This window comes from Castor canadensis, chromosome X (genome assembly GCF_047511655.1).
Source record: "Castor canadensis chromosome X, mCasCan1.hap1v2, whole genome shotgun sequence".
In the NCBI taxonomy this organism is placed as follows: Eukaryota; Metazoa; Chordata; class Mammalia; order Rodentia; family Castoridae; genus Castor; species Castor canadensis.
In genome coordinates this window covers 53049728-53075064 of record NC_133405.1, presented here as the reverse complement: position 1 = coordinate 53075064, position 25337 = coordinate 53049728, and the positions used below count along the sequence as shown (strand labels likewise).

Below are 25337 nucleotides of genomic sequence, written 5' to 3'. Positions count from 1 at the left end.
ATAAGAAAATAGAAATAATACCGTGCATACTATCTGACCACAATGCAGTAAAAGTAGAACTCAACAACAAAAGTAAAGACAAAAAACATGCAAACAGCTGGAAACTAAATAACTCATTACTTAATGAAGAGTGGATCATCGATGCAATAAAAGATGAAATTAAAAAGTTCCTGGAAGTCAATGAAAATGAAAACACAACCTACCGGAACCTATGGGACACAGCTAAGGCAGTCTTGAGAGGAAAGTTTATAGCCATGAGTACATATATTAAAAAGATTGAAAGATCCCAAATCAATTACCTAATGATACAACTCTAACGCCTAGAAAAAGAAGAACAAGCAAATCCCAAAACAAATAGGAGAGAAATAATAAAAATAATACCTGAAATCAACAAAACAGAAACCAAAAAAACCATACAAAGAATTAATGAAACAAAAAGTTGGTTCTTTGAAAAAATAAACAAGATCGATAGACCCCTGGCAAACCTGACTAAAATGAGGAGAGAAAAAACCCAAATTAGTAGAATTAGGAATGCAAAAGGGGAGATAACAACAAACACCATGGAAGTCCAGGAAATCATCAGAGACTACTTTGAGAACCTATATTCAAATAAATTTGAAAATCTAAAAGAAATGGACAGATTTCTAGATACATATGATCATCCAAAACTGAACCAAGAGGAAATTAATCACCTGAATAGACCTATAACACAAAATGAAATTGAAGCAGCAATCAAGAGTCTCCCCAAAAAGAAAAGTCCAGGACCTGATGGATTCTCAGCTGAATTCTATCAGACCTTTAAAGAAGAACTGATACCAACCCTCCTTAAACTGTTCCATGAAATAGAAAGGGAAGGAAAACTGCCAAACACATTTTATGAAGCTAGTATTACACTTATCCCAAAACCAGGCAAAGACACCTCCAAAAAGGAGAACTATAGGCCAATCTCCTTAATGAACATTGATGCAAAAATCCTCAACAAAATAATGGCAAACCGAATTCAGCAACACATCAAAAAGATTATTCACCACGACCAAGTAGGCTTCATCCCAGGGATGCAGGGGTGATTCAACATACGAAAATCAATAAACGTAATAAACCACATTAACAGAAGCAAAGACAAAAACCACTTGATCATCTCAATAGATGCAGAAAAAGCCTTTGATAAGATCCAACATCATTTCATGATAAAAGCTCTAAGAAAACTAGGAATAGAAGGAAAGTTCCTCAACATTATAAAAGCTATATATGACAAACCTACAGCCAGCATTATACTTAACGGAGAAAAATTAAAACCATTCCCTCTAAAATCAGGAACCAGACAAGGATGTCCACTATCTCCACTCCTATTCAACATAGTACTGGAATTCCTAGCCAGAGCAATTAGGCAAGAAGAAGGAATAAAAGGAATACAAATAGGTAAAGAAACTGTCAAAATATTCCTATTTGCAGATGACATGATCCTATACCTTAAAGACCCAAAAAACTCTACTCAGAAGCTTCTAGACATCATCAATAGCTATAGCAAGGTAGCAGGATATAAAATCAACATAGAAAAATCATTAGCATTTCTATACACTAACAATGAGCAAACGGAAAAAGAATGTATGAAAACAATTCCATTTATAATAGCCTCAAATAAAATCAAATACCTAGGTGTAAACCTAACAAAAGATGTGAAAGACCTCTACAAGGAAAACTATACACTTCTGAAGAAAGAAATTGAGTAAGACTATAGAAAGTGGAGAGATCTCCCATGCTCATGGATTGGTAGAATCAACACAGTAAAAATGTGGATACTCCCCAAAGTAATCTACATGTTTAATGCAATTCCCATCGAAATTCCAATGACATTCATTAAAGAGATTGAAAAATCTACTGTTAAATTTATATGGAAACACAAGAGGCCACGAATAGCCAAGGCAATACTCAGTCAAAAGAACAATGCAGGAGGTATCACAATACCTGACTTCAAACTATATTACAAAGCAATAATGATAAAAACAGCATGGTACTGGCACAAAAACAGACATGAAGACCAGTGGAACAGAATAGAGGACCCAGATATGAAGCCACACAACTATAACCAACTTGTCTTTGACAAAGGAGCTAAAAATATACGATGGAGAAATAGCAGCCTCTTCAACAAAAACTGCTAGGAAAACTGGTTAGCAGTCTGCAAAAAACTGAAACTAGATCCATGTATATCACCCTATACCAAGATTAACTCAAATGGATCAAGGATCTTAATATCAGACCCCAAACTCTTAAGTTGATACAAGAAAGAGTAGGAAATACTCTGGAGTTAGTAGGTATAGGTAAGAACTTTCTCAACGAAACCCCAGCAGCACAGCAACTAAGAGATAGCATAGATAAATGGGACCTCATAAAACTAAAAAGCTTCTGTTCATCAAAAGAAATGCTCTCTAAACTGAAGAGAACACCCACAGAGTGGGAGAAAATATTTGCCAACTATACATCAGACAAAGGACTGATAACCAGAATATATAGGGAACTTAAAAAACTAAATTCTCCCAAAACTAATGAACCAATAAAGAAATGGGCACGTGAACTAAATAGAACTCTCTCAAAAGAAGAAATTCAAATGGCCAGAAAACACATGAAAAAATGCTCACCATCTCTAGCAATAAAGGAAATGCAAATTAAAACCACGCTAAGATTCCACCTCACCCCTGTTAAAATAGCCATCATCAGCAACACCACCAACAACAGGTGTTGGCGAGGATGTGGGGAAAAAGGAACCCTCTTACACTGTTGGTGGGAATGTAGACTAGTACAACCACTCTGGAAAAAAATTTGGAGGCTACTTAAAAAGCTGGACATCGATCTACCATTTGATCCAGCAATACCACTCTTGGGGATATACCCAAAAGACTGTTACTCCAGAGGCACCTGCACATCCATGTTTATTGCAGCACTATTCACAATAGCCAAGTTATGGAAACAGCCAAGATGCCCCACTACTGACGAATGGATTAAGAAAATGTGGTATCTATACACAATGGAATTTTATGCAGCCATGAAGAAGAACGAAATGTTATCATTCGCTGGTAAATGGATGGAATTGGAGAACATCATTCTGAGTGAGGTTAGCCTGGCTCAAAAAACCAAAAATCGTATGTTCTCCCTCACATGTGGACATTAGATCAAGGGCAAACACAACAAGGGGATTGGACTATGAGCACATGATAAAAGCGAGAGCATACAAGGGAGGGGTGAGGATAGGTAAGACACCTAAAAAACTAGCTAGCATTTGTTGCCCTTAACACAGAGAAACTAAAGCATATACCTTAAAGCAACTGAGGCCAATAGGAAAAGGGGAACAGGTACTAGAGAAAAGGTTAGATCAAAAAGAATTAACCTAGAAGGTTAACACCCACGCACAGGAAATCAATGTGAGTCAATGCCCTTTATAGCTATCCTTATCTCAACCAGCAAGAACCCTTGTTCCTTCCTATTATTGCTTATACTCTCTCTACAACAAAATTAGAAATAAGGGCAAAATAGTTTCTGCTGGGTATTGAGGGGGGTGGAGAGGGAGGGGGCGGAGTGTGTGGTAAGGGAGGGGGTGGGGGCGGGGGGAGAAATGACCCAAGCCTTGTATGCACATATGAATAATAAAAGAAAAATGAAAAAAAAAAAGAAAAAAAATACAGCTTAAGCAAGCACAAATGTAAAAAAAAAAAGAAAATTGGATCATTCACATTTCTCTATGTCATATGTGTTTATGAGGTAGGCAAACGCAGCCAACAAGGAAAGGCAAATGAGTGGAAAAAGGGGATGTGAGTGTGACCTGTGAAAAAGAGCAGAGTGGAGAATTTAGGTCAAACAACTTTTAACAAAACTGAGTATCGGCACACATCCTATTTGTGCAATGTATGTGTTCCTAGGTGTCAACAAAATTTTCCCAGATAGACTCTATCAATTACAAAAACTTTTTAAAAGAACTCTCCCAAATACAACCAATATACCCTTATTCATGCAAAGGAAAAATGCTTTTTGGAATAAATCTTAATTTCATTGCTACAGGCTGTTAATATATTTTCTAAACCCTGTATCAATGGGCAACCTGGCAATTTCCCCAGTGAAGAGAGAAATAATGGTAACCTACCTCACAGGCGGGTTGGGAAGTTTCAAGGGGACAATCCATACAAAAATGTTTAGCATAGTGCCTGGCACATCTTAAGTACCTCATTAAATGTTACCTATTATTATGATGATTTAGGGGAAGATCTCATATCACTAGAAAGCTATACTTTTACTTTTAAAAGTAAATTAAAGGCTCTACTTGAAAAGGTATCCCCTTTTATGTAGAGATGAACTCAAAGACATGTGTTGATCTGAAGGACAAAGAACGTAGAGAATCTAGGGTAATTATAATCACTGCCTCTCACATCCTCTTCTGTGAGAATCCTACTTCTTCCAAAGGGGTTTTACAAATCTCTATCTCAGCATGGCACCCCAGGGACCAAGATAAGGGCAGTTTCCTGAGACAAAGGGCAAATTTTCTTAAGGTAAAATGGTTTCCCTGTGTGTGGGGGGTTCTTTTTAGGGGACAATATCTTGGCCTCCCTCTAGGACTTTCAAAGTCTAGCTCCTGTCAGAGGTACTTCAAGCATATGCTCTGGCTCATCATTCAACAAACCTCCCATCATGGCTTCAGGTACCTCCCCATTTTGTCTTCCAGACAGACTTAGGCTTTCTGACTGAAGAATTCTCTGTATCCCCTGGTCAAGTGGTTTTCGATTCTTTCACTCCAGTTCCCACTAATCATTCATGTGTTTGTTGTTTCTACTCACCAATAGTACACTGTCAGCAGGGCTGCAAAGCAGTCTACCATCTGCAGAACATGGGTCATATATAGTTAGCACACAATAAAGATTAATAAATAACAGCGAATCCAGGCATGGTGGTGCATGCCTCTAATCCCAACACTCAAAAAGCTGAGGAAGGAGGATCTCGAGTTTCAGGCTAGCCTAGGCTACATAGTGAGACCCTATCTCAAAAAAAATGTCTGGAGGTGTGGCTCAAGCAGTACAGTGCCAGCCTAGCAAGTGTGAAGCCCTGAGTTTAAACCCTAATACCACCAAAAATAAAAAAGACTGGGTGAGTGGCTCAATTAGTAGAGTGCTTATCTAGCACGTGGGAGGCCCTGAGTTCAATACCCAGTACCACCAAAAAAAAAAAAAAGAAGAAAGAAAAGAAAAAAGAAAGACCAGTGATAATTTAGGGTTGAAGGATGGAAACCAGTCATAGCTATAAATCTCTGAGATTTGAGTGTGGATACCTGGGCTACACCAGAGATCTTTGAGTATGATTCTTCCCTTGCAGGAACCTCTTCAAATCACTCCTTTCCAAAGCGGTTGCTACTGGCAAGACAAAATAATGAAGTGTACCAAACACGACATCACTTTTTCTCAGGAGAACCCTGCCAACTAGTGTCCTTAATCACAAGATGTCATTGACCATGGCTGGGTTAGGAGTCAAATGTAGATTCACTGCTTTGTTACTCAGCCCTGTAAATCCTTCACTGGAACACCAAAACTTAGATTTCTGACAGGAAGGGGTACAGAGAATGAGCACTGTCATGGAGCTTCCCAAGACTTGAACTCATCCCCTCACCCCGTTTCATTTTCACAGACATGCCCAGATGAACTATACCTACGGCATCCCTGACCTGCACCTCATTCCCTCAGCTGTAATAGTCTATACCCCCACTTTCCTTGCCTTTTCTCTCTCTTCAGGCTCTAGGGGAGGCAGCTGGCATTGTTACCTCAGACAAGAGAGAAAGCACCAGCTATTTCCCGCTGCTGGCATGTGGATACTAGCTCAGGGTCAGGGTTTATGGAAATTAGGGGGCTTATACTTCTGCCTCTGTATCCAGAAAGTGGTGGGCTCATGTCCAGGGTGCCTGGGGGCTCTGCTGTGGAGTAGTGGGCAGAGCAGTGTTAATAAAGCACTCAGACTGTGCTGAGTGCTGATGACTCAAGAATCCCACACGATCCCACGCTCATGCTAGCCGTCACTTCCAGGAACTAAAATAGACCTCTAGTGCTAAGAGACAGCAGGCCTTTAGATATGCTCAGAAAAATAAGCCCAGTCCTAAGAACTGGCATGCTATTTTATACAATGGAATGTTACATAGTCATTAAAGCTGGTAATTATGTGCACTGTGCCGGTGGAAATCAGACTAGGAAAGATTGAGTACAAGTGATCACAACTGCAGAAAGCACACATATAAAAGTACATCTCTAAAGAATTTAGGAGACCCCACCATGGATTTTATTGTTCTGGGTTTTGTTTGTTTGTTTTTTGAGAATCTCACTATGTAGCCCAGGCTGGCCTTCCTCTGCCTCCTGAGTGCTGGAATTACAAGCATGCACCACCACATTTTTAGTAATGGCCTTTTGTTTTGGTTTGGTTTTTTATGGGTTTGAACTCAGGGCCTTGTGCTTGCCAGGCAGGCACTCTACCACTTGAGCCACACCCCCAGCCCTCAACACATTTTTAATACTTTGTCATGTTCATCATGCACTAGGTCATACACATTGGCCTTTTAGCTGACATTGGAGTGAACTCCACAGGTAATTTGGTTCAGTGACTAGGAAAGCACCGAGTGCTAAGAGGCTGGTGTTTTAAAATGGGCTGAAGCGCTTCTCTCCCTGCCCTGCTTATGTTCAGGGAACCTATTGTATCACTGCCATTTCAGGGTTAGCAATACAATGAGAAATTTCTTCCATGCTCCAAGATGATCAAGCAACTTTAAGATGGAAGTTTAAGAAAACTTCTATTTGGACTCTTTTAAGTTGGACCACCATGTTTTGAACTGGACTCACTTATACTAAAAGGACCTATTTTTTGATAGCTTTCTAGATGTTCCTTATTTGTAAGAGCATTGCTACATGCTACCCCTCTCCTCACCTTGTCACTGGTAGTACTTAAGAGTTAGCCAACCATCTAGCACCTATTTGGATATCTAAGTAAAATATTCACCTAGGCCTGGTTTTTCTACAATTAGTTTTCAATCAGTATGTTTAGGGTTTTTTTTCTTTAAAAAAAAAACTTTGCATTTTGACATGGATTTTAGATTTACTAAAGAGTTGTAAGTATAGTATTGTTTGTTTATACCCTTCACTCACCTCCCCCCAGTAGTAACATCTAACCTACCTGTGGAATATTGACCAAAACTATCACATTAACATTAGTATAATACTAGTTACTAAACTATAGGCTTTATTCAGATTTCACCAATTTCTCCACTAATGTCCTTTTTCTGTTCAGGACTTAATCCAGGATCACATACAACAGGTACAGTATGTTTAAGTTTTTAAACTCCCTCCATCCCAGAAACATGTTTCCTCTTAGGAGGTTGAAAGGGCAAGCTAGGAGGTGTTCTGAACAATTTGTGGTGCTAAGCTATTGCACCCAGAAGGGAACTCCATCACTTCTGTACCAAAGCCCTTAATCCATGATACCTCATCACAGTTATTTTCAGAAAACATGTCTTACATTAGCACTTCTCACAGTAATACAAAGGGATTTGACAAGTGGATTATTTTTAGCAACCAATATTATGAAGATGACAAAGTGAGAGGGATGGCCTTCCCTGTCTGTGTTCTATGCTTCATTTTTCTTCAAACTGTATTTAAACTTCACTAGAAGCTGTAATATTTAACTATAACATAAATGCTGAGAAACACCCACACCAGCAGGGAAGGGATTCTTTCCAATGTGTGTTTGGTTTTGTTTGCCTGAAATTAAGTACCAACTTTCAGTGTTTCAAGTTATAACTCCTCAACTTTACAATGGTGCAAAAGTAATATGCATTCGGTAAAAACCAGATTTTGAATTTTAAATGTAGATAGGCCTAATGATATATTGTCCCATACTCTGGCAATGCTGAGCAGCTCAAAGTCAGCAGAGTGATCACAAACAAAAACAATGATACTTCACGGTGTACTATGTTGCTAAGCTATGTTTGGTAGGTTAGGTGTATTAAATGCATTTTCACTTTACAATATTGTCAATTCATGATGGTTTTCTCTCTCTCTCTCTCTCTCTCTCTCTCTCTCTCTCTCTCTCTCTCTCTCCAATTGTATGGGGGTTTGAACTCAGGGCCTGTCCCTGAGTTAGATTAGGCAAGTGCTCTGCCACCTGAGCCAATGTCCCCAGCCCATTTTGCTTTTTTTAGGTTACTTTTTAAAGATATGGTCTTGCATTTTTGCATGGGCCAGCCTAGACCATGATCCACCTGTCTACAGCCTCCCATATAGCTGGGACCACAGGTATGCCAGCACTGCTGGCTATTGATTGATACAGAGGTCTCACTAACTTTTTGTCCTGGCAGACCTTGAACCACGATCCTCCCAGTATCCACCTCTGGAGCTGCTGGAATGACAGGTGTGAGCCACCATGCCCAGCCTTCAGATGGGATTATAGGGATGGAATCTCCTCATAAGTTGAGGAGTACTGTACTATCATTACTCTTATTTTACAGGGAGAAGGGTGGGGAATAGAGTTGAAGAGGTTAAGTAGTTTGCCCAAGATCACAAAGCACCTAAGTGATGGAGTCAGGATTCAAGCCCAGGTCAGCCTGATTCCAAAGCTACCTCCCTTAGCCAGTATGCTGTATTGCCTCTCGGAGCACTCAGCACATTTCAGACACTGTACTAGATGTTAGCAATTCACCAGTGACCAAGACACAGCCCTTTGCTCTCAAGCTTTGCATGCAATCCAGAGAGAAGAAAGAAACTACTAAATAGTTAAGTATAATACACCCCTCTCTTGTTCTCATACATTCCTTGGCTTGGATACAAGTAAAAGTAATCAAAGTGTTGGTAAATACAAACACCTTGAAATATTTGAATTCCTTTTTTAGGTCCTCAGACTAAAGCCCTCTGCCCTCCAAATATCTTGAGGCTCCCTAACAGTTATGAATGGACTTGAGGATATTTACATGGTCCTCTACTGTGTGGTTCTGGGACAGATATAGGTATTGTCACCAGCTTAGTTTCATCTGAGGAGAAACAATGAGAAATGTAATGTAGAAATACAAATACTCATGGACTAGAATCAGCTGAGTGAAAAATTTTTAAACCCAGTCATAATAGTTATATTACATTTCAAATGTCCTTTTACACTTGGATTAATTAGTGAACTCAAAGAGAGTTTCAACTGATTCATGACTACACTTTACAGGCATGCCATTTTGAATTATATTCCTTAGGAAAATGACTAATGATCCTGCAAGTTATAAATTGCAACATGATCTTAAAGGTGAAGGGTGGAAGACTTAAATTTCAGCAAATGACAATCATTCTTTTCTCCCAGTCAGCCCCCAAACAATCAAATGACATCATCAAATACTCTAACCCTGAGGTTTCCAGCACTGATTACACACTAGAATCACCAATGCCCATGTCCCACACTCAGAGACTGTGACGATTTAATGGGTTTAGGTTTTGGCCTAAGCTTTGGAAGTTGGGGGAAAAAATTCCTCAGGACTTTATGACGCAGACAAGTTTGGGAACCACAGCCTTCATCAAAGGATCATAATTGAGGCTGTCCACTAGAATCGCCGTGGGGATCTTTTAAAAATCCATACACTTGGACCACATCCTAGACCAATAAAATCAGCATATCTAGGGTAGGGCTCAACTCCTAGAACTAAGAGGTTTTTCTAAAGCTCTATAGGTAATTACAATGTGCAGACCAGACTGGGAACCATTGTGGTAGGTGAAACCCCAAGCCTGAGACAAGGGCATTGGCAAAATTGGCACTCAGTGGTTCAACAACCTTAATTTTTTTGAGATTGAAGTCTAGGTATATAACCCAGGCTGGCATCAAACTTGAGAACTCACTGACTGAGCCTCCTGAGTGCTGTGATTATAGGCACAAACCACCATGCCCAGCTTTTGTTCAGCAACTTTAAAAATGAGCCTAAAGAGAAGTAGCCAGTCTGGAAGATAGGAAGTAGAATGAAGACAACCGTTTTAATTGCCCTACTTTAAAATTAAAGAGACCATACTTTTCTCTTAAGTCTATGAGGGTTAATTTTATGGTCTCTAAGCCCCACTTTTTTTTTCTTTTCAAGATTTTAATACAGTTCTGTGTGTCTGGTTCATTTCAGCTCCTTCACTGCCAAACCTGGGGGTGGGGACTGCTTTCAGCTTCTCTGCCTTGTCCTTGTCCCTAATGAGCAAGGTATAAAAGGATCTGCTGCAGTGAACTTTAAACTTTGTGTTATCCTTGTTTTTCTTGATCCGGACATATTTGGTGTCCTTTTGCCTGGCTATGAGCAGAAAGTCCTTGATTTCTTCAATTTTCCGAGGTATGGTGACACAGTGCACAGGTGTGGACCGGCGTCTACAGAGAACACAGCACAGGCCTAGACCTCTGAAATACCACTCCTGTCACACTCCCTCCTCCTCCTTACCCGCACTCTGGATGCAAACCCAGGGTCTCTAAATTCCACCTGGCCTAAGATTGCCCCGGATTAACGCCCGTTCCCCACATCCTGCTTCTAAGCCCCACTTTACATCACACCCACCAACTGCAGGAGGAATACAAAAATAAATGCTTTACAGGAATTTAAAAAAAAACTAGCAAAGGACTGCAAACCAGTACTCAAGAGTGCCTGGTTAGGTCTAGATGAGGATGAAGGAGAAAATTAATATATTTGGTCTACATGTTACCCAACTAGTTTATATTTGCAATTTGATGTGCACTTTTACTCATCACATCAACATTGGGCCTTGGAGACAAAAATCTTAGTGATTTTCATCCTTGGCTGACATTAGTCATCTGAGACACTAGGGTCATACCCAAAATGAATTAAATCAGGATCTCTGAAGGAATGATGCTTAGGAACTTCTAAGGTCCTCAGGTGATCTGAGTGTGCGACCAAGGCTGAGAAGAGTCACCCTAAAACCGGTGGGTCTCAAACTTTAGTGTGCATCAGAATCACCTGTAGGAAGCAGGGCATGGTGGTACACACTCGTAATCCCTAGCTACATGGGAGGCAAAAGAAGGAGGATCACGAGTTTGAGGCCAACCTGGGCAAAGTTAGTGAAACCCTATCTCAAAAGCAAAACACAATGAAAAGGGCTGTGGGTGTACCTCAATTGGTAGAGCACTTGTCTCGCGAGACCCTGGGTTCAATCCCCAGTGCTAATCCATTAATCAATCAACCAAAGTACCTGTAGGGGATGTTAAAACACAAAGTGGGGCTGTGTTTCTGATTTAGCTTATGTGGAACCCAAAAAATTGCATTTCTACTACACTCCCAAGTGATGCCAAAGCTAATGCTCTAGACACCACACTTAAGTACAGGCTGACCTGAACACTGGTTTTCAACCTTGGTTACACATTAGTATCACATGGTGTGGGTGCATTTTAAGAATATTGATACCTCAACCTTTCCACAAAGCAATTAATTTGGAATGTCTGGGGCCCACACATTAGTATTTTCTCATTGCTCTCAAGATGGCATTAATGTGCATTCAAGTAAGCAATCCACTGCCACAGACCTAGATATTTTATAGCTAGAAGAGATTATTTAGTACAAACTCTAAAATCTCCTGAGAATTTATAGCTACTTTGGTTACACTGGTTGCTATGTCCCAACCCCCAATTTCTACTGTTCTCTGTAAGCCTTTAATATGTATTAACAAAGTGACCAATTTAGGGTGACCAATTTGTCCCAGTTTGCCTGAGATGTCCTGGTTTTAACACTGAAAATTCCATGCCCAGGGAAAATCAGGACAGTTTCTCACTGTACTAATGATTTAGTATTCACAGACTGGAATATAGTGCTATGGAATTAGATTTTGCTTCTAACACCCAGCATCCAGATCTTGGCTTCTAAATACCATTCTCCATTAAAAGGAACCATGGCTCAAGAGAAATGGTTGATTCCAGAACTAGGGCAGGGAAAATGTACAAGGAGTTTGGGAATCTTGTGGCAGAATCTGCTGGGGCATGGCTCAAGCTGTTGAGCACCTGTCTAGCAAGTGTGAGGCCCTGAGTTCAAACCCCAGTACCACCAAGAAAAAGTATGTGTTTGGGCTGGCAGAGTGGCTTAAGTGGTAAGAGCACCTGCCTAGTAAGCATGAGGCCCTGAGTTCAAACCTCAATGCCACCATAAAAAAAAAAGTAGGCTTTGTGTCAGAATCTAAGGAAGTCATTAGAAACTAATGAAGGACCAGAGTACCAGTGGCTCACATCTGTAATCCTAGCTATTTCGGAGGCTGAGATTGGGAGGATCATGGTTTGAGGCCAGCCCAGGCAAATAATTCACAAGATCCCGTCTCCAAAATAACCTGAGCAAAATAGATTGAATGTGGCTCAAGCAGCAATGTTCCTGCTTTATAAGTGCAAAGCCCTGAGTTCAAACCACTGTCTTACCAAAAAATAAAATGACTAATGAAGGCATGTTGAAGGACTAGCCAAAAGGACTCCCATTGGCCAAACTGGAGAAAACTTGAACATCACGAAGAAAATTATTGTAAAACACGGAATTCAAACAAAAACATTTGAGTCAAGTTATATTTAAAAAGTGCTTTCAGCTGGTGGAGTGGCTCAAGTGGGAGAGTGCCTGCCTAGCAAGCTTGAGGCCTTGAGTTCAAACCCCAGTACCACCAAAACCCCGTACTTTCCGCCATCAGAAGCAAATATTATATCAACTTCTTGCTCTAAAAATTAATATTTAAAGGAAAAGAATTAGGTATTTGCCTTACTTTTTTGGAGAAATTCTAGTCTATAAACCTGCAGATGAGGAAAAGCTCATCCTTCCAGAATATTACCAACTAATAAATATACCTGAATAGCAGAATTAGGAAATCAACATTTTGCAACTACTAATGAAATTACTGTCAGAACATAAAATTTAAATATTAAAAAATAAGTCAGGAAATAGCAATCAATGAATGCTAAAATTTTTAGGTAAGAGGTTACTGGGGAACAACGGTATAGTCACAATTAAATGAAGAGTTCTGAGGGTCATTGCCTTAACCATTACCTTTACAAGAATGGACAAGTGACATTATGTACTTAAAGGGATATGATATGAAGTACACACCACCACATAACAAGTATTCTTAGGTCGACGCTGGTGGCTCATGCCTGTGATCCCAGCTACTTGGGAGGCTCAGATCAGCAGGATCATGGCTTGAGGCCAGCCTGGGCAAATAGTTTGAGAGACCCCCCCCCATCTCCAAAATAACCAAAGCAAAATGGACTGGAGGTGTGGCTCAAGCCTGCTTTGCAAGTGCGAAGCCCTTGCAAACCCCAGCCCCTTCAAAAAAAGAAAAAAATATATTCTTATCAAAAATGTTTTAATCCGAATTTAATTAAGACTTAAATTCCAGTTTACAAGAAATTCAGGGGTTGGAAGGAGTTAAATACCACTGAAAGAAAATAAACCATCCTGGTTTGCCCAGGTCTGAGGGGTTTCTGAGGATGTAGGATTAGTACTTGCTTAAAACAAGAGAGTCTAGAATCAACCAGTATAGTTATTACTGTACAACACGACAAAACCATAATGTGGGGCACACCTGATCTCCAAAAGTCAGTGCCATGAAAAGAAAAATGAGAGACTGTTCTAGATTAAAAGGGACTAGCAAAGGGCAGGAAGTATGGCTCAAGCAGTAGAGCACCTGTCAAGCAGGCACAAAGCCCTGAGTTTAAACCACACTACTGAAAAAAGGGACTAAAAGACACAGTAGCCAAATACAACATGTAAATTGCCACACTACTGAAAAAAGGGACTAAAAGACACAGTAGCCAAATACAACATGTAAATTGCCACACTACTGAAAAAAGGGACTAAAAGACACAGTAGCCAAATACAACATGTAAATTGCTCATAAATGACATTTTGGGGACAACTGGAGAAACTGAATATATACCAGTGCTACTCAGTCAGTACGTAAGTGCAAATGAACTACATCGCTAAGCACAGCTGCCTTTTTTTGTAATAGACTTTTTGGGTGAAGGATGCAGCACTCTGAAATGCACTCTGGTGCAAGCTCTTTATATCCCTATGAACCATTAGGCAGTCTTTAGATCACATTTTAGGGAGCACTGAACTACATATTAGATGATATTAATGACAATGAGAAGGTACTGGTAATATTCTTAGCTGGGCTTCTAGTATTATGCTTATGTATGCTCAGATATTTAAAGGTAAAGTGTCAAAATGTCTATGACTTCACTTTCAGTGGTTTATTTAAAACATACACATAATCTTAGCTACTTGAGAAGCTGAGATTGGAAGGACTGAGGCTTGAGGCCAGACCTCAGCAAATAGTTCGCAAGATCCCCATCTCCAAAATAACCAGAGCAAAATGGACTGGAGGTGTGGCCCAAGAGGTAGAGCACTCGCTTTGCAAGTGTGAAGCCCTGAGTTCAAACCTCAGTTCCATCAAAAGAAATCATGTAAAGCAAATATGGCATGATGTCAACATTTATTAAATCTTAGTGATGGATACACTGGTGCTTAGTGTTTCAATTTCCTTATATGTTTGGACATTTTCTTTTTTTTTCTTTTTAGGATTTTCCTGTGTAGCCCAGGCTGGCATTAAAGCCACAATCCTGCTGACTCCGTGTCTATCCCGAGTGCTGGGATTAAAGACTCTGGAGCTACTAGAGTGTCTTGTTTGTTTGGTGGCCCTGAGGTTTGAACTCAAGGCTCAAGGCCTCACACTTGCTAGGCAGGTGCTCTTACTACTTGAGCCACTCTGCCAACTGTTTGGACACTTTCTTCTTCTTCTTTTTTTTTTTGGTGGCACTAGAGTTTGAACTCAGGGCCTCACACTTGCTAGGCAGGCACTCTACCACTCGAGCCACTCCACAAGTGCTGGACATCTTCATAATAAAATCAATGGAAGGATATAAAATCAACATAGAAAAATCATTAGCATTTCTATACACTAACAATGAGCAAACGGAAAAAGAATGTATGAAAACAATTCCATTTACAATAGCCTCAAACAAAATCAAATACCTAGGTGTAAACCTAACAAAAGATGTGAAAGACCTCTACAAGGAAAACTATACACTTCTGAAGAAAGAGATCGAGGAAGACTATAGAAAGTGGAGAGATCTCCCATGCTCATGGATTGGTAGAATCAACATAGTAAAATGTCTATATTTCCAAAAGTAATCTACATGTTTAATGCAATTCCCATCAAAATTCCAATGACATTCATTGAAGAGATCGAAAAACCTACCGTGAAATTTATATGGAAACACAAGAGGCCACAAATAGCTAAGGCAATACTCAGTCAAAAGAACAATGCAGGAGGTATCACAATACCTGACTTCAAACTATATTACAAAGCAGTAGCAATAAAAACAGCATGGTACTGGCACAAAAACAGACATGAAGACCAGTGGAACAGAATAGAGGACCCAGATATGAAGCCACACAACTATAACCAACTTGTCTTTGACAAAGGAGCTAAAAATATACGATGGAGAAATAGCAGCCTCTTCAACAAAAACTGCTGGGAAAACTGGTTAGCAGTCTGCAAAAAACTGAAACTAGATCCATGTATATCACCCTATACCAATATTAACTCCAAATGGATCAAGGATCTTAATATCAGACCACAAACTCTAAAGTTGATATAGGAAAGAGTAGGAAATACTCTGGAGTTAGTAGGTATAGGTAAGAACTTTCTCAACGAAACCCCAGCAGCACAGCAACTAAGAGATAGCATAGATAAATGGGACCTCATAAAACTAAAAAGCTTCTGTTCATCAAAAGAAATGCTCTCTAAACTGAAGAGAACACCCACAGAGTGGGAGAAAATATTTGCCAACTACACATCAGACAAAGGACTGATAACCAGAATATATAGGGAACTTAAAAAACTAAATTCTCCCAAAACTAATGAACCAATAAAGAAATGGACACGTGAACTAAACAGAACCTTCTCAAAAGAAGAAATTCAAATGGCCGAAACACACATGAAAAATGCTCACCATCTCTAGCAATAAAGGAAATGCAAATGAAAACCACACTAAGATTCCACCTCACCCCTGTTAGAATAGCCATCATCAGCAACACCACCAACAGCAGATGTTGGCGAGGATGCGGGGAAAAAGGAACCCTCTTACACTGTTGCTGGGAATGTAAACTAGTACAACCACTCTGGAAAAAAATCTGGAGGGTACTTAAAAAGCTAAACATCGATCTACCATTTGATCCAGCAATACCACTCTTGGGGATATACCCAAAAGACTGTGACACAAGTTACTCCAGAGGCACCTGCACACCCATGTTTTGCGGCACTATTCACAATAGCCAAGTTATGGAAACAGCTAAGATGCCCCACCACTGACGAATGGATTAAGAAAATGTGGTATCTATACACAATGGAATTTTACGCAGCCATGAAGAAGAACGAAATGTTATCATTCGCTGGTAAATGGATGGAATTGGAGAACATCATTCTGAGTGAGGTTAGCCTGGCCCAAAAGACCAAAAATCGTATGTTCTCCCTCATATGTGGACATTAGATCAAGGGCAAACACAACAATGGGATTGGATTTTGAGCACATGATAAAAGCGAGAGCACACAAGGGCGGGGTGAGGATAGGTAAGACACCTAAAAAATTAGCTAGCATTTGTTGCCCTTAACGCAGAGAAACTAAAGCAGACACCTTAAAAGCAACTGAAGCCAATAGGAAAAGGGGACCAGGAACTAGAGAAAATATTAGATAAAAAAGAATTAACCTAGAAGGTAACACACACGCACAGGAAATCAATGTGAGTCAACTCCCTGTATAGCTATCCTTATCTCAACCAGCAAAAACCCTTGTTCCTTCCTATTATTGCTTATACTCTCTCTACAACAAAATTAGAAATAAGGGCAAAATAGTTTCTGCTATTGAGGGGGTGGGGGGGAGAGGGAGGGGGAGGAGTGGGTGGTAAGGGAGGGGGTGGGGGGTAGGGGGGAGAAATGACCCAAGCCTTGTATGCACATATGAATAATAAAACAATAAAAAAGTTTAAAAAGTAAAAAAAAAAATCAATGGAAGCATGATTATAAAATCACTTAACAGGATATTAAAAAAAAAACCCCAACTATAAGGAAGCTGACTGTCCACAGCTAACCCTTATATTTATTATTCATTAGACATTCCTGTTAAAAACACAAAGATGAATAGTTAACCAGAAGAGATAGGGGAAAGAGCATTCAAAGCTGAGGAAACAGAATGTGAAAAGGAACAGAATGAATGAAATTTGTCCTTTTCAGGAAAAGGAATTCAATGTATATGGAGTAATGAAGCTCCCCAGATTATGAAGTGATTTTTAAGCTTCATCAAGAATTGGGGACTTGCTGGGAGCCGGTGGCTCATGCCTGTAATCTTAGCTACTTAGGAGGATCACACTTTGAAGCCAGCCTGGGCAAATAGTTCTCAAGACCATATCTCAAAAATACCCAACTAAAAACAGAGCTGGCGGACTGGCTCAAGTGGTAGAGCATCTGCCTAGCAAGTGTTCAAATCCCAGTACTGTAAAAAAACAAAACAAAACTGGGGACTTTATTTTAAAAAGTATTAAGAAGTCAATGAAAGGTTTTCAGCAATGGAGAAACTTGCATTTTAGAAAAATGGGCTGTAGAGAATTGAATCAAGGATGGCAAGTGTGGCATAAGCATTAGTTGGGAAGATGACTTGCTATAATGATCTGGTGAGAGATGAAGGTGGCCTGAGGGGATGACGATTTGGTGATAAATTGGATTGAGGGGGGAACAGTATAGGGTAACTCAGAGATTCTGGCTCGGGTGACTACATAGATTGCTATACTCATCACGACTGGGAATAGAGGAGAAAAAACATGTTTGGAGGAAAGATAGAGCATTTAACATTACAAAATCTGTTGTTTAGAGTATCTATAAGAAATCCAGGTGGAATCTACCTTGCAGGCAGTTGGATAGAGGAATAAGAAAGAGAACTCTCTGGTTTCTGGCTTTGGTAACTGGTAAATGGTTTTGCTATTTACTGATATGGGGGCAAAAGAAAAAAATGTTTTATCAAATAATAGCTGTTTTCTGAAATTTTTAAGTTATAAAATATTAAAAATATAACCCCAAGCCATACATGATGGTGCTTGCCTGTAATCCTAGCAGGAAGGAGGAACAAGTTTGAAACCAGCCTGTGCTACTTAGCAAGACCCTGACTTAAAAACAAAAACATAACCCATTAAATAGAATTAAATTTTTTGGAGGTACTGAGGTTTGAACCCAGGGCGTCATGGTTGCTAGGCAGCCACTCTATCACTTGAGCCACTCTGCCAGCATAAATTAAAACATAAGGAAATGGAAAAAGCTCAGCTGACTACCATAAACACTTTTATAATTTTAGATTATTTCCTTCTAGTCTTTTAAATTGGATATTTATTGTATTTTATAGTGTGTGTATTTCTGTATATTATGCTATTTTGACATCTAAAAAAGCCTTTCTGGCTGGGGAGAGACTGTCCTTCCCAGAGCTAGCCAATTCTTAGAGACAGCAAGGCACAGCCAAAAGATAGATGTCAGTCACTTTTCCATCGATGTAACAAAATGCCTGAGATAAATAACTGTGAAAGATTTATTTAGGATCTTTGGTTCAGAGGTTTCAGCCTATGGTCACTTGGCTCCATTGCCTTTGGGCCTGTGGCAAGGCAGAACATCATGGCAGGGAGAATGTGCATGGTGGAACAAAGCTGCTCCACGGAGCTAGGAAGCAAAGAGAAGAGGAAAGGGCCAGGAAACCAATATACCCCCCAAGGACACACCCTAAATTCCTCCAGTAAGCCCTAAAGGTTCTACAACTTCCCAATAGCACCACAGGTTAAAATGACATGTTCAAAACTTGGGCCTTTGGGGGACAGTCCAGATCCAAACTATAGCAATGCCTTTGATATATAAACCATATGCCATAGGAGACAATACTTCTTTACCTCAGTCATCCCAAGGCCAGGTACCAGACAACTAAAGACCACTCCTATAGCCCAAAGCCTGCCCAAACTCTTTAAACCAGTCAGTACTAAACTTGTTACCCTGCCCTGCCCTGCCTTTCCTGAGGAAACCCCAATAAAGACCATGGCCTAAACCTTCCCCTTGCTCCTGCCTTCTGCCTCCTGACCACCCTAGTGTCTTTCCCATGCGGACCTGCATGGTATAGCATGCTTCCTACCTCTAAGACCTGCATAACAGATGTTGTTTTCTTGAGCTTCTTCTGTATCTCCTGAGTTGGGTACCATAGAAAAGAATACCCAACATTATATAGTTTTAACAGCTATATTTTTGTAAGAAAGATGCTTTTCTAGATGCAGTTCAGATTCAGAAGAATTAAAAATACCAGTTGACCTGATATCATTTTGTAAATCTGGCAATGTTTATTAAGTTACATGTCTTTAGACCATTAAAAGATTCAAAACATTATCTAAATTGTCAGGCAAGTATCCAAGAACAACTCCAGAACTGAAGAAATCATGGACTAAAGAATGGTGAGTATATAGTCAGTTTTCAATATCCACTTTATTATAGTACATAATGGATTATTACAGGATTTGGGAGTGTTCTACCTCCATAATACACAACACAATCATAGGTACTCAGTCTCTCCTTTGAAAAATCTCCTTTCCCTTAGGGTTTCTCTCATAACCAATTCTCCTTCTATGGGTGAAAGCTAATCGGTTCTATTGCTCCTGGATAAAACTTCATTTTCAAAGAGCATTCTAGAAGCCTTAAAGCCTAGAAAACCCGAAGGAATGAATCTATATTGATGACCACTCAGTCTCCCTCTAATCACTTAATAGCTTGCTCTGCTTTTTAAAAAGCTCAGCTTGGTTCTAGTTCTAGTCTTTGCCTATCTCAAGAACTTAAAGTCCTAAAAACAGTGAAATCTCTGAGCAAATGCATAGACACTAGTCAATGTGAAATTATTACCAGCTGCTTAAAAAGCAGTTATCACCACAGTACAAGTAAAATCAGATGGGGGAGGCAAGGCTATAAATTAGGACAATGAGAGGCTGATAACAAAAGGAAGGAGCAGTGCAGATCCAAGGCCAAGGAGTTAAGAGTGGTCAAAACTAGGCAAACGTGCATAATCACAGGGGAATCTAACAACTGAGGTTGTATCTGGCTCAGACAGGAGGCGTGCTATGTTCTTGCTCATGATCTGAAGATTCGTTCTCCTGGTAATGTTGCCAGGGTTGACAATGTAGTGATATGTCAAACTTGGAAGTTTCTGAAATTTCAGCCTTAACAAATAGCCTGTAATCTTCTAGAAGGCTGCTCATCGAGTGAAGAGGAGCACCAGCTCGCAGTGCGGGGTGTGGGGAAACAAATCCACAGGTACAGCTTGTCTCAGGACAAAAGGCTCGCCTAGAAGCTTCTTAGCAGAGTTTGGAGGACAGCACAGCCTATACAAACAGATCATAATATCAGTTCCTAGAAACAAAAGGAGAATGTACAAGTGCGTGATTGCTTCTAATAGAAGTCCTCCCTCTGTGTTTGCACACCCCCTTGAGTTCCTCTTGTATGCATTGTTGGTCATGTTTAATGTAACAGTTTTTCTTATCCATCTTCCTCACTAGAGTACAGATGCTCCTCAACTTATGATGGGGTTGTATCCTAGTAAACCCATTGTAAGCTGAAAATAATAAGTAAAAAATGCATTTAATAGGCTGAGGATATAGCTCAAGGATAGAGCACATGCTTAGCCCACACAATGTCCTGGATTCAACCCCAGTACCAAACATCATGGCTTAGCAACACAGTGCACTGTAGAGTGTGGTTTTACTCTTGGGATTGTGTGAATGAGTGGAAGTTGTCCCCTGCTTCTGCAAACTAACATCATGGTATCTCCAGCTTGGAAAATTATGAAAATTCAAAGTACAGTTTCTATTGACTATGGATCGTTTTGACACCATTGTAAAATCAAAGAACTGCAAGTCAAATCATCATGTTAGAGACTTATGATCTTTTTGAGGGTAGAAACGAGGCAAAAGTGCTTATCATTCATCTCTGTGTTCCTAGTATTTGGCACAGAATAAGAGTTCAATATATATGTGGTGAGTGTAGTGAGGGATCCTGGTCATGTACTTTTCTGTATTCTCTGGTGATCCACACACAGAAGGTAATTACTAAATACTGATTGAATTAAATTCATTCTATTGAAATATTTCAAAGAAGGCCACTTCTTTCCTCTATTTCAAAGATTCATTATAGAAAATACAGGCAAGCAAAAACTACAAATTCACCATTCAGAGAAGGATTGCTACTAACTTTTCAGGATGTCTTATAAATATGTACATTTAAGTTGATTAAAATAATCACACAATATATATTGTACATACTGCTCTACAACCAGTGTCTTCACTTAACACATCATGAGTATGTCTCTATTATATGTATAGGTACCTCACTTTTACTGGCTATATGCTACCTCATCAAATAAATTTACAAGTTTATCTATCTAATTCTTTGCCATTGGAAATCTAAGTTATGTCTAATTTTTTTGCTATTTTAAAAAGTCCCTCTAGAAATATTACACAGTAAGCCCACCTTATTTATTACACGAAGTTTTGACCAAATGTGGTAAAAAACAAATGAAAAGAAATTTAAAAATTATTCAGTTCAGTTGATGCAGAGAAGCTCTCAGTCCCACATTAAACTGCTGTGTGACCTGCTGAGTGTTTTCCTGACCTTAAGTGTGTGAAAATCTGCCTCCCAAAAAGCAAATGGTGCCCAAAAAACCAAGGTAAAAGTTAATGTGCTTAGGGCTACTGGAGTGGCTCAAATGGTGGAGCACCTGCCTAGCAAGCATGAGTCCTGAGTTCAATCCCTAGTACTACCCAAACCAAAAAAAGTTAATGTGCTTAATTAAAGTGATAAAGTAATATTTTTTAGATTTGTTGAAAGGCAACATTTTTTTGGCAGTATTGGGATTTGCACTCAGGACCTTGTGCTTGCCAGGCAGGCATTCTACCACTTGAGCCACACCCCTAATCCATGGCACGTCTTTAGTGGAAGTTGGGCAGCATTACAGGAAAAATGAATGAAACATTCACGGTATTTGAGATAAAGAACATGAAATAAGATCCAGTTTGGGGTGAGCAGTTTTAATATGTACAACAGTAATTTTGTGACAGTAATGTAGCCTACTCCATGCAATTTCAAATTATGGATACCCAGACCTACTGTATGTTCGATATAGGTAAATTTGAATAATTTTAGAGTAGTGAACTCTACTCATCCTGAGTATTTGTGGCTTTTCATTGATGACAGTTTCCTTGGAACCATTTGCTCATGGGTACCAAGGGTCTACTATAGTTATATCTTTTGTACATATTTATTTATTTTGTGAAATTGTTGAGTTAAAGGGCCTATACATTTTCCTTAAGATATGTACCACTAAACTTTCCTAAAAATGCTACACCCATTTACACCCAAACCAGTCAAGTATTTATTTAAATAGCACTGTTCCATTAAAACCAAGTGCAAGAAAAGGACAGTCAGTATTACATCTCTAAGGAACATTTTTTATTCAATGTAATAAAAAAAAGAAAAAAGTAAGTATTGAAAGGAGGGAGACAAAAAAGGAGGTTTTATATACTGTTTATATAAAGAAATACAAAAAAATCAACACAAAATGAAGAAAACTAACAAAAGAGTATGGTAGCTACACATAAAATCAGCAATAATCAATTAGAAAGTATCACAAAAGATCCCATTTATAATACAATAATAAAACTTTACAAGCCATAGGCCACCCCTGTAATCCCAGCACTTGGGAGGCTGAGGCAGGAGGATTTCAAGTTTGAGGCCAGCTTGGGCTACACAGCAAGTTCTAGGCCAGCCTGAGCTACATAGGGAGATGGTGTCACAAAAAAGTTTATAGTATCTTATATTAAACTTCAAGAGAAAGAGCTACACTGGCAATGTCTATATATGTACATTTTTACCTATGTATCTATCTCATCTATCTAACTAACTAGCTAGCTTGTACTTGCTAGGCAGGCATTCTACCACCTGAACGCATGTCCCAGTGGCATGTCTTTAGCGCATGTTGGCAGTGTTACGGGAAAAACGAATCAAGCATTTGCAGTATTTGAGATAAAGAGCATGATATATATATATATATATATATATATATATATATATATATATATATAATTAGAGAATCACATGGAAAAAACTACAGTAATTGAGGAGAAATGACATATACTTGTCTGGAAAAATATTGGAAAGATTGTAAACCTCAGCCAGGTGTTGTGGTGCACACCTGTAATCCCAGGTACTCAAGAAACAGGCATGAAGATCACGATTTCGAAACCAGCTCAGACAAAGTGAGACTCCATCACAAAAATCAAATTAAAAAAATATTTAAAGGGTTGGGGGGTATAGCTCAAGTGGTAGAGTGCTTGTCTAGCAAGTGCAATGCCTTGGGTTCAATTCCCAGTACAACCAAAAAAAAAAAAAAAACAGATTGCAATTCTCTTCTCTCTAAATTAATTAGTATATTCAGTGTATTTCCTAAAAAGGATCCTAAAGGTTATCTTTGATAAACAGACTATACAGACTCTACAGTCCTTTAGAAAACATGTAAAAATGATGCTAGGAGCATATATCCTTTGACCCATCAATATGTGCAAGGATATTCATTGAAACACTGTAGTAACAATAGAGTAAAAACAACTTTAAAATTCATCAGCAGGGAACTAGTTAAAGAAATCATGGTACATTTATATAAGTGAAAATTATGCAGCTTATTTTTAAAATTGAGTAGAAAGCGAAGAATAGAAAGGTAAGTCAGGTCCTATCTGGGGTTGGTACCGATGGGGAGGAGGAAGATACAAGGAAAGGGTGTAGAGGGTGAATATGGAGGAAATATTATGTACACACTATGTAAATGGGAAAATGAGACCTGTTGAAACCATTTTAAGAATGGGAGAACAGGGAGTAAAGTAGATGATGGAGGGGGTGAATTCACCTATGATATATTGTAAGAACTTTTGTAAATGTCACAGTGTACTCCCAGTGAAACAATAATGATAATAAAAAATCCTCAAAATGAAAAAAAAAAAAAAAAAACAAATATTGAAAATCCAAAAAAAAGTCAACTTCATCCTAAAGAAGAAAAAACTTCTCTTGTGGAGATTTTGAATGCGCAGAAGGTACATGGGATATCTCTGTGCTTTCCTCTCAATTTTGCTGTGAACTCAAAACTGCCCTTAACAATGTCTTTTCCTTTTAAAGTAACATTTCTAGATAAAAATAAAGCAAAATAAAATATCTGGAAAAAATAAAAATTAAGTAGGCCTGTTAGTATTAATGTAGATTCTATATCACTATAGAACATCTCTAAAATCTATAAGTGAAAAGCATGGTATAGAACAGTGCTTCCAGTATGCTTCTATTTGTATTTTTTTAAATTAAAAAAGGAGGGAGGATCACCCCCATTAGAATAGCCATCATTAGAAACACCACCAACAACAGGTGTTGGCAAGGATGCGGGGAAAAAGGAACCCTTATACACTGCTGGTGGGAATGCAAACTAGTACAACCACTCTGGAAAAAAATTTGGAGGCTACTTAAAAAGCTAAACATTGATCTACCATTTGATCCAGCAATACCATTCTTGGGGATATACCCAAAGGAATGCGACACAGGTTATTCCAAAGGCACCTACACACCCATATTTATTGCAGCACTATTCACAACAGCCAAGTTACGGAAACAGCCAAGATGCCCCACTATCAATGAATGGATTAAGAAAATGTGGTATTTATACACAATGGAATACTACTCAGCCATGAAGAAAAATGAAATCTTATCATTTGCAGGTAAATGGACGGAACTGGAGAACATCATCCTGAGCGAGATTAGCCAGGCCCAGAAGACCAAAAATCATATGTTCTCCCTCATATGTGGACTTTAGATCAAAGGCAAATACAGCAAGGGGACTGGACTTTGATCACATGATGAGGCGAGAGCACACTAGGGTGGTATGAGGATAGGCAAGAAACCCAAAAAAAAAAAAAAAAAACAAGATAGTATTTGATGTCCTCAATGCAAAGGAACTAATGCAGAAACTTTTTTTTTCATTTTTCTTTTATTATTCATATGTGCATACAAGGCTTGATTCATTTCTCCCCCCTGCCCCCACCCCCTCCCTTACCACCCACTCCGCCCCCTCCCTCTCCCCCCCCAATACCCAGCAGAAACTATTTTGCCCTTATTTCTAATTTTGTTGTAGAGAGAGTATAAGCAATAATAGGAAGGAACAAGGGTTTTTGCTGGTTGAGATAAGGA

The 25337-nt window shown here is 39.1% G+C and overlaps 1 protein-coding gene and 1 pseudogene across 13 annotated transcripts in view; both read right to left on the bottom strand.

The window, feature by feature from the left end:
• LOC109700868 (XK-related protein 2) overlaps nucleotides 1-25337 on the bottom strand; it is a 127875-nt gene that overhangs the window by 65903 nt on the left and 36635 nt on the right. Inside the window, exon 12 of one of the 13 annotated variants that reach the window (XM_074063701.1) lies at nucleotides 19318-20443. The exons of the other annotated variants lie outside the window; for them this stretch is intronic. Coding sequence (XP_073919802.1) covers nucleotides 20317-20443 — 127 coding nt within the window. The 3' untranslated portion in view covers nucleotides 19318-20316. Of the gene's footprint in view, nucleotides 1-19317; nucleotides 20444-25337 lie in introns of those variants that run through there. 13 annotated transcript variants of the gene reach the window in all.
• On the bottom strand, nucleotides 3759-12683 carry LOC141419789 (large ribosomal subunit protein eL38 pseudogene; annotated as a pseudogene).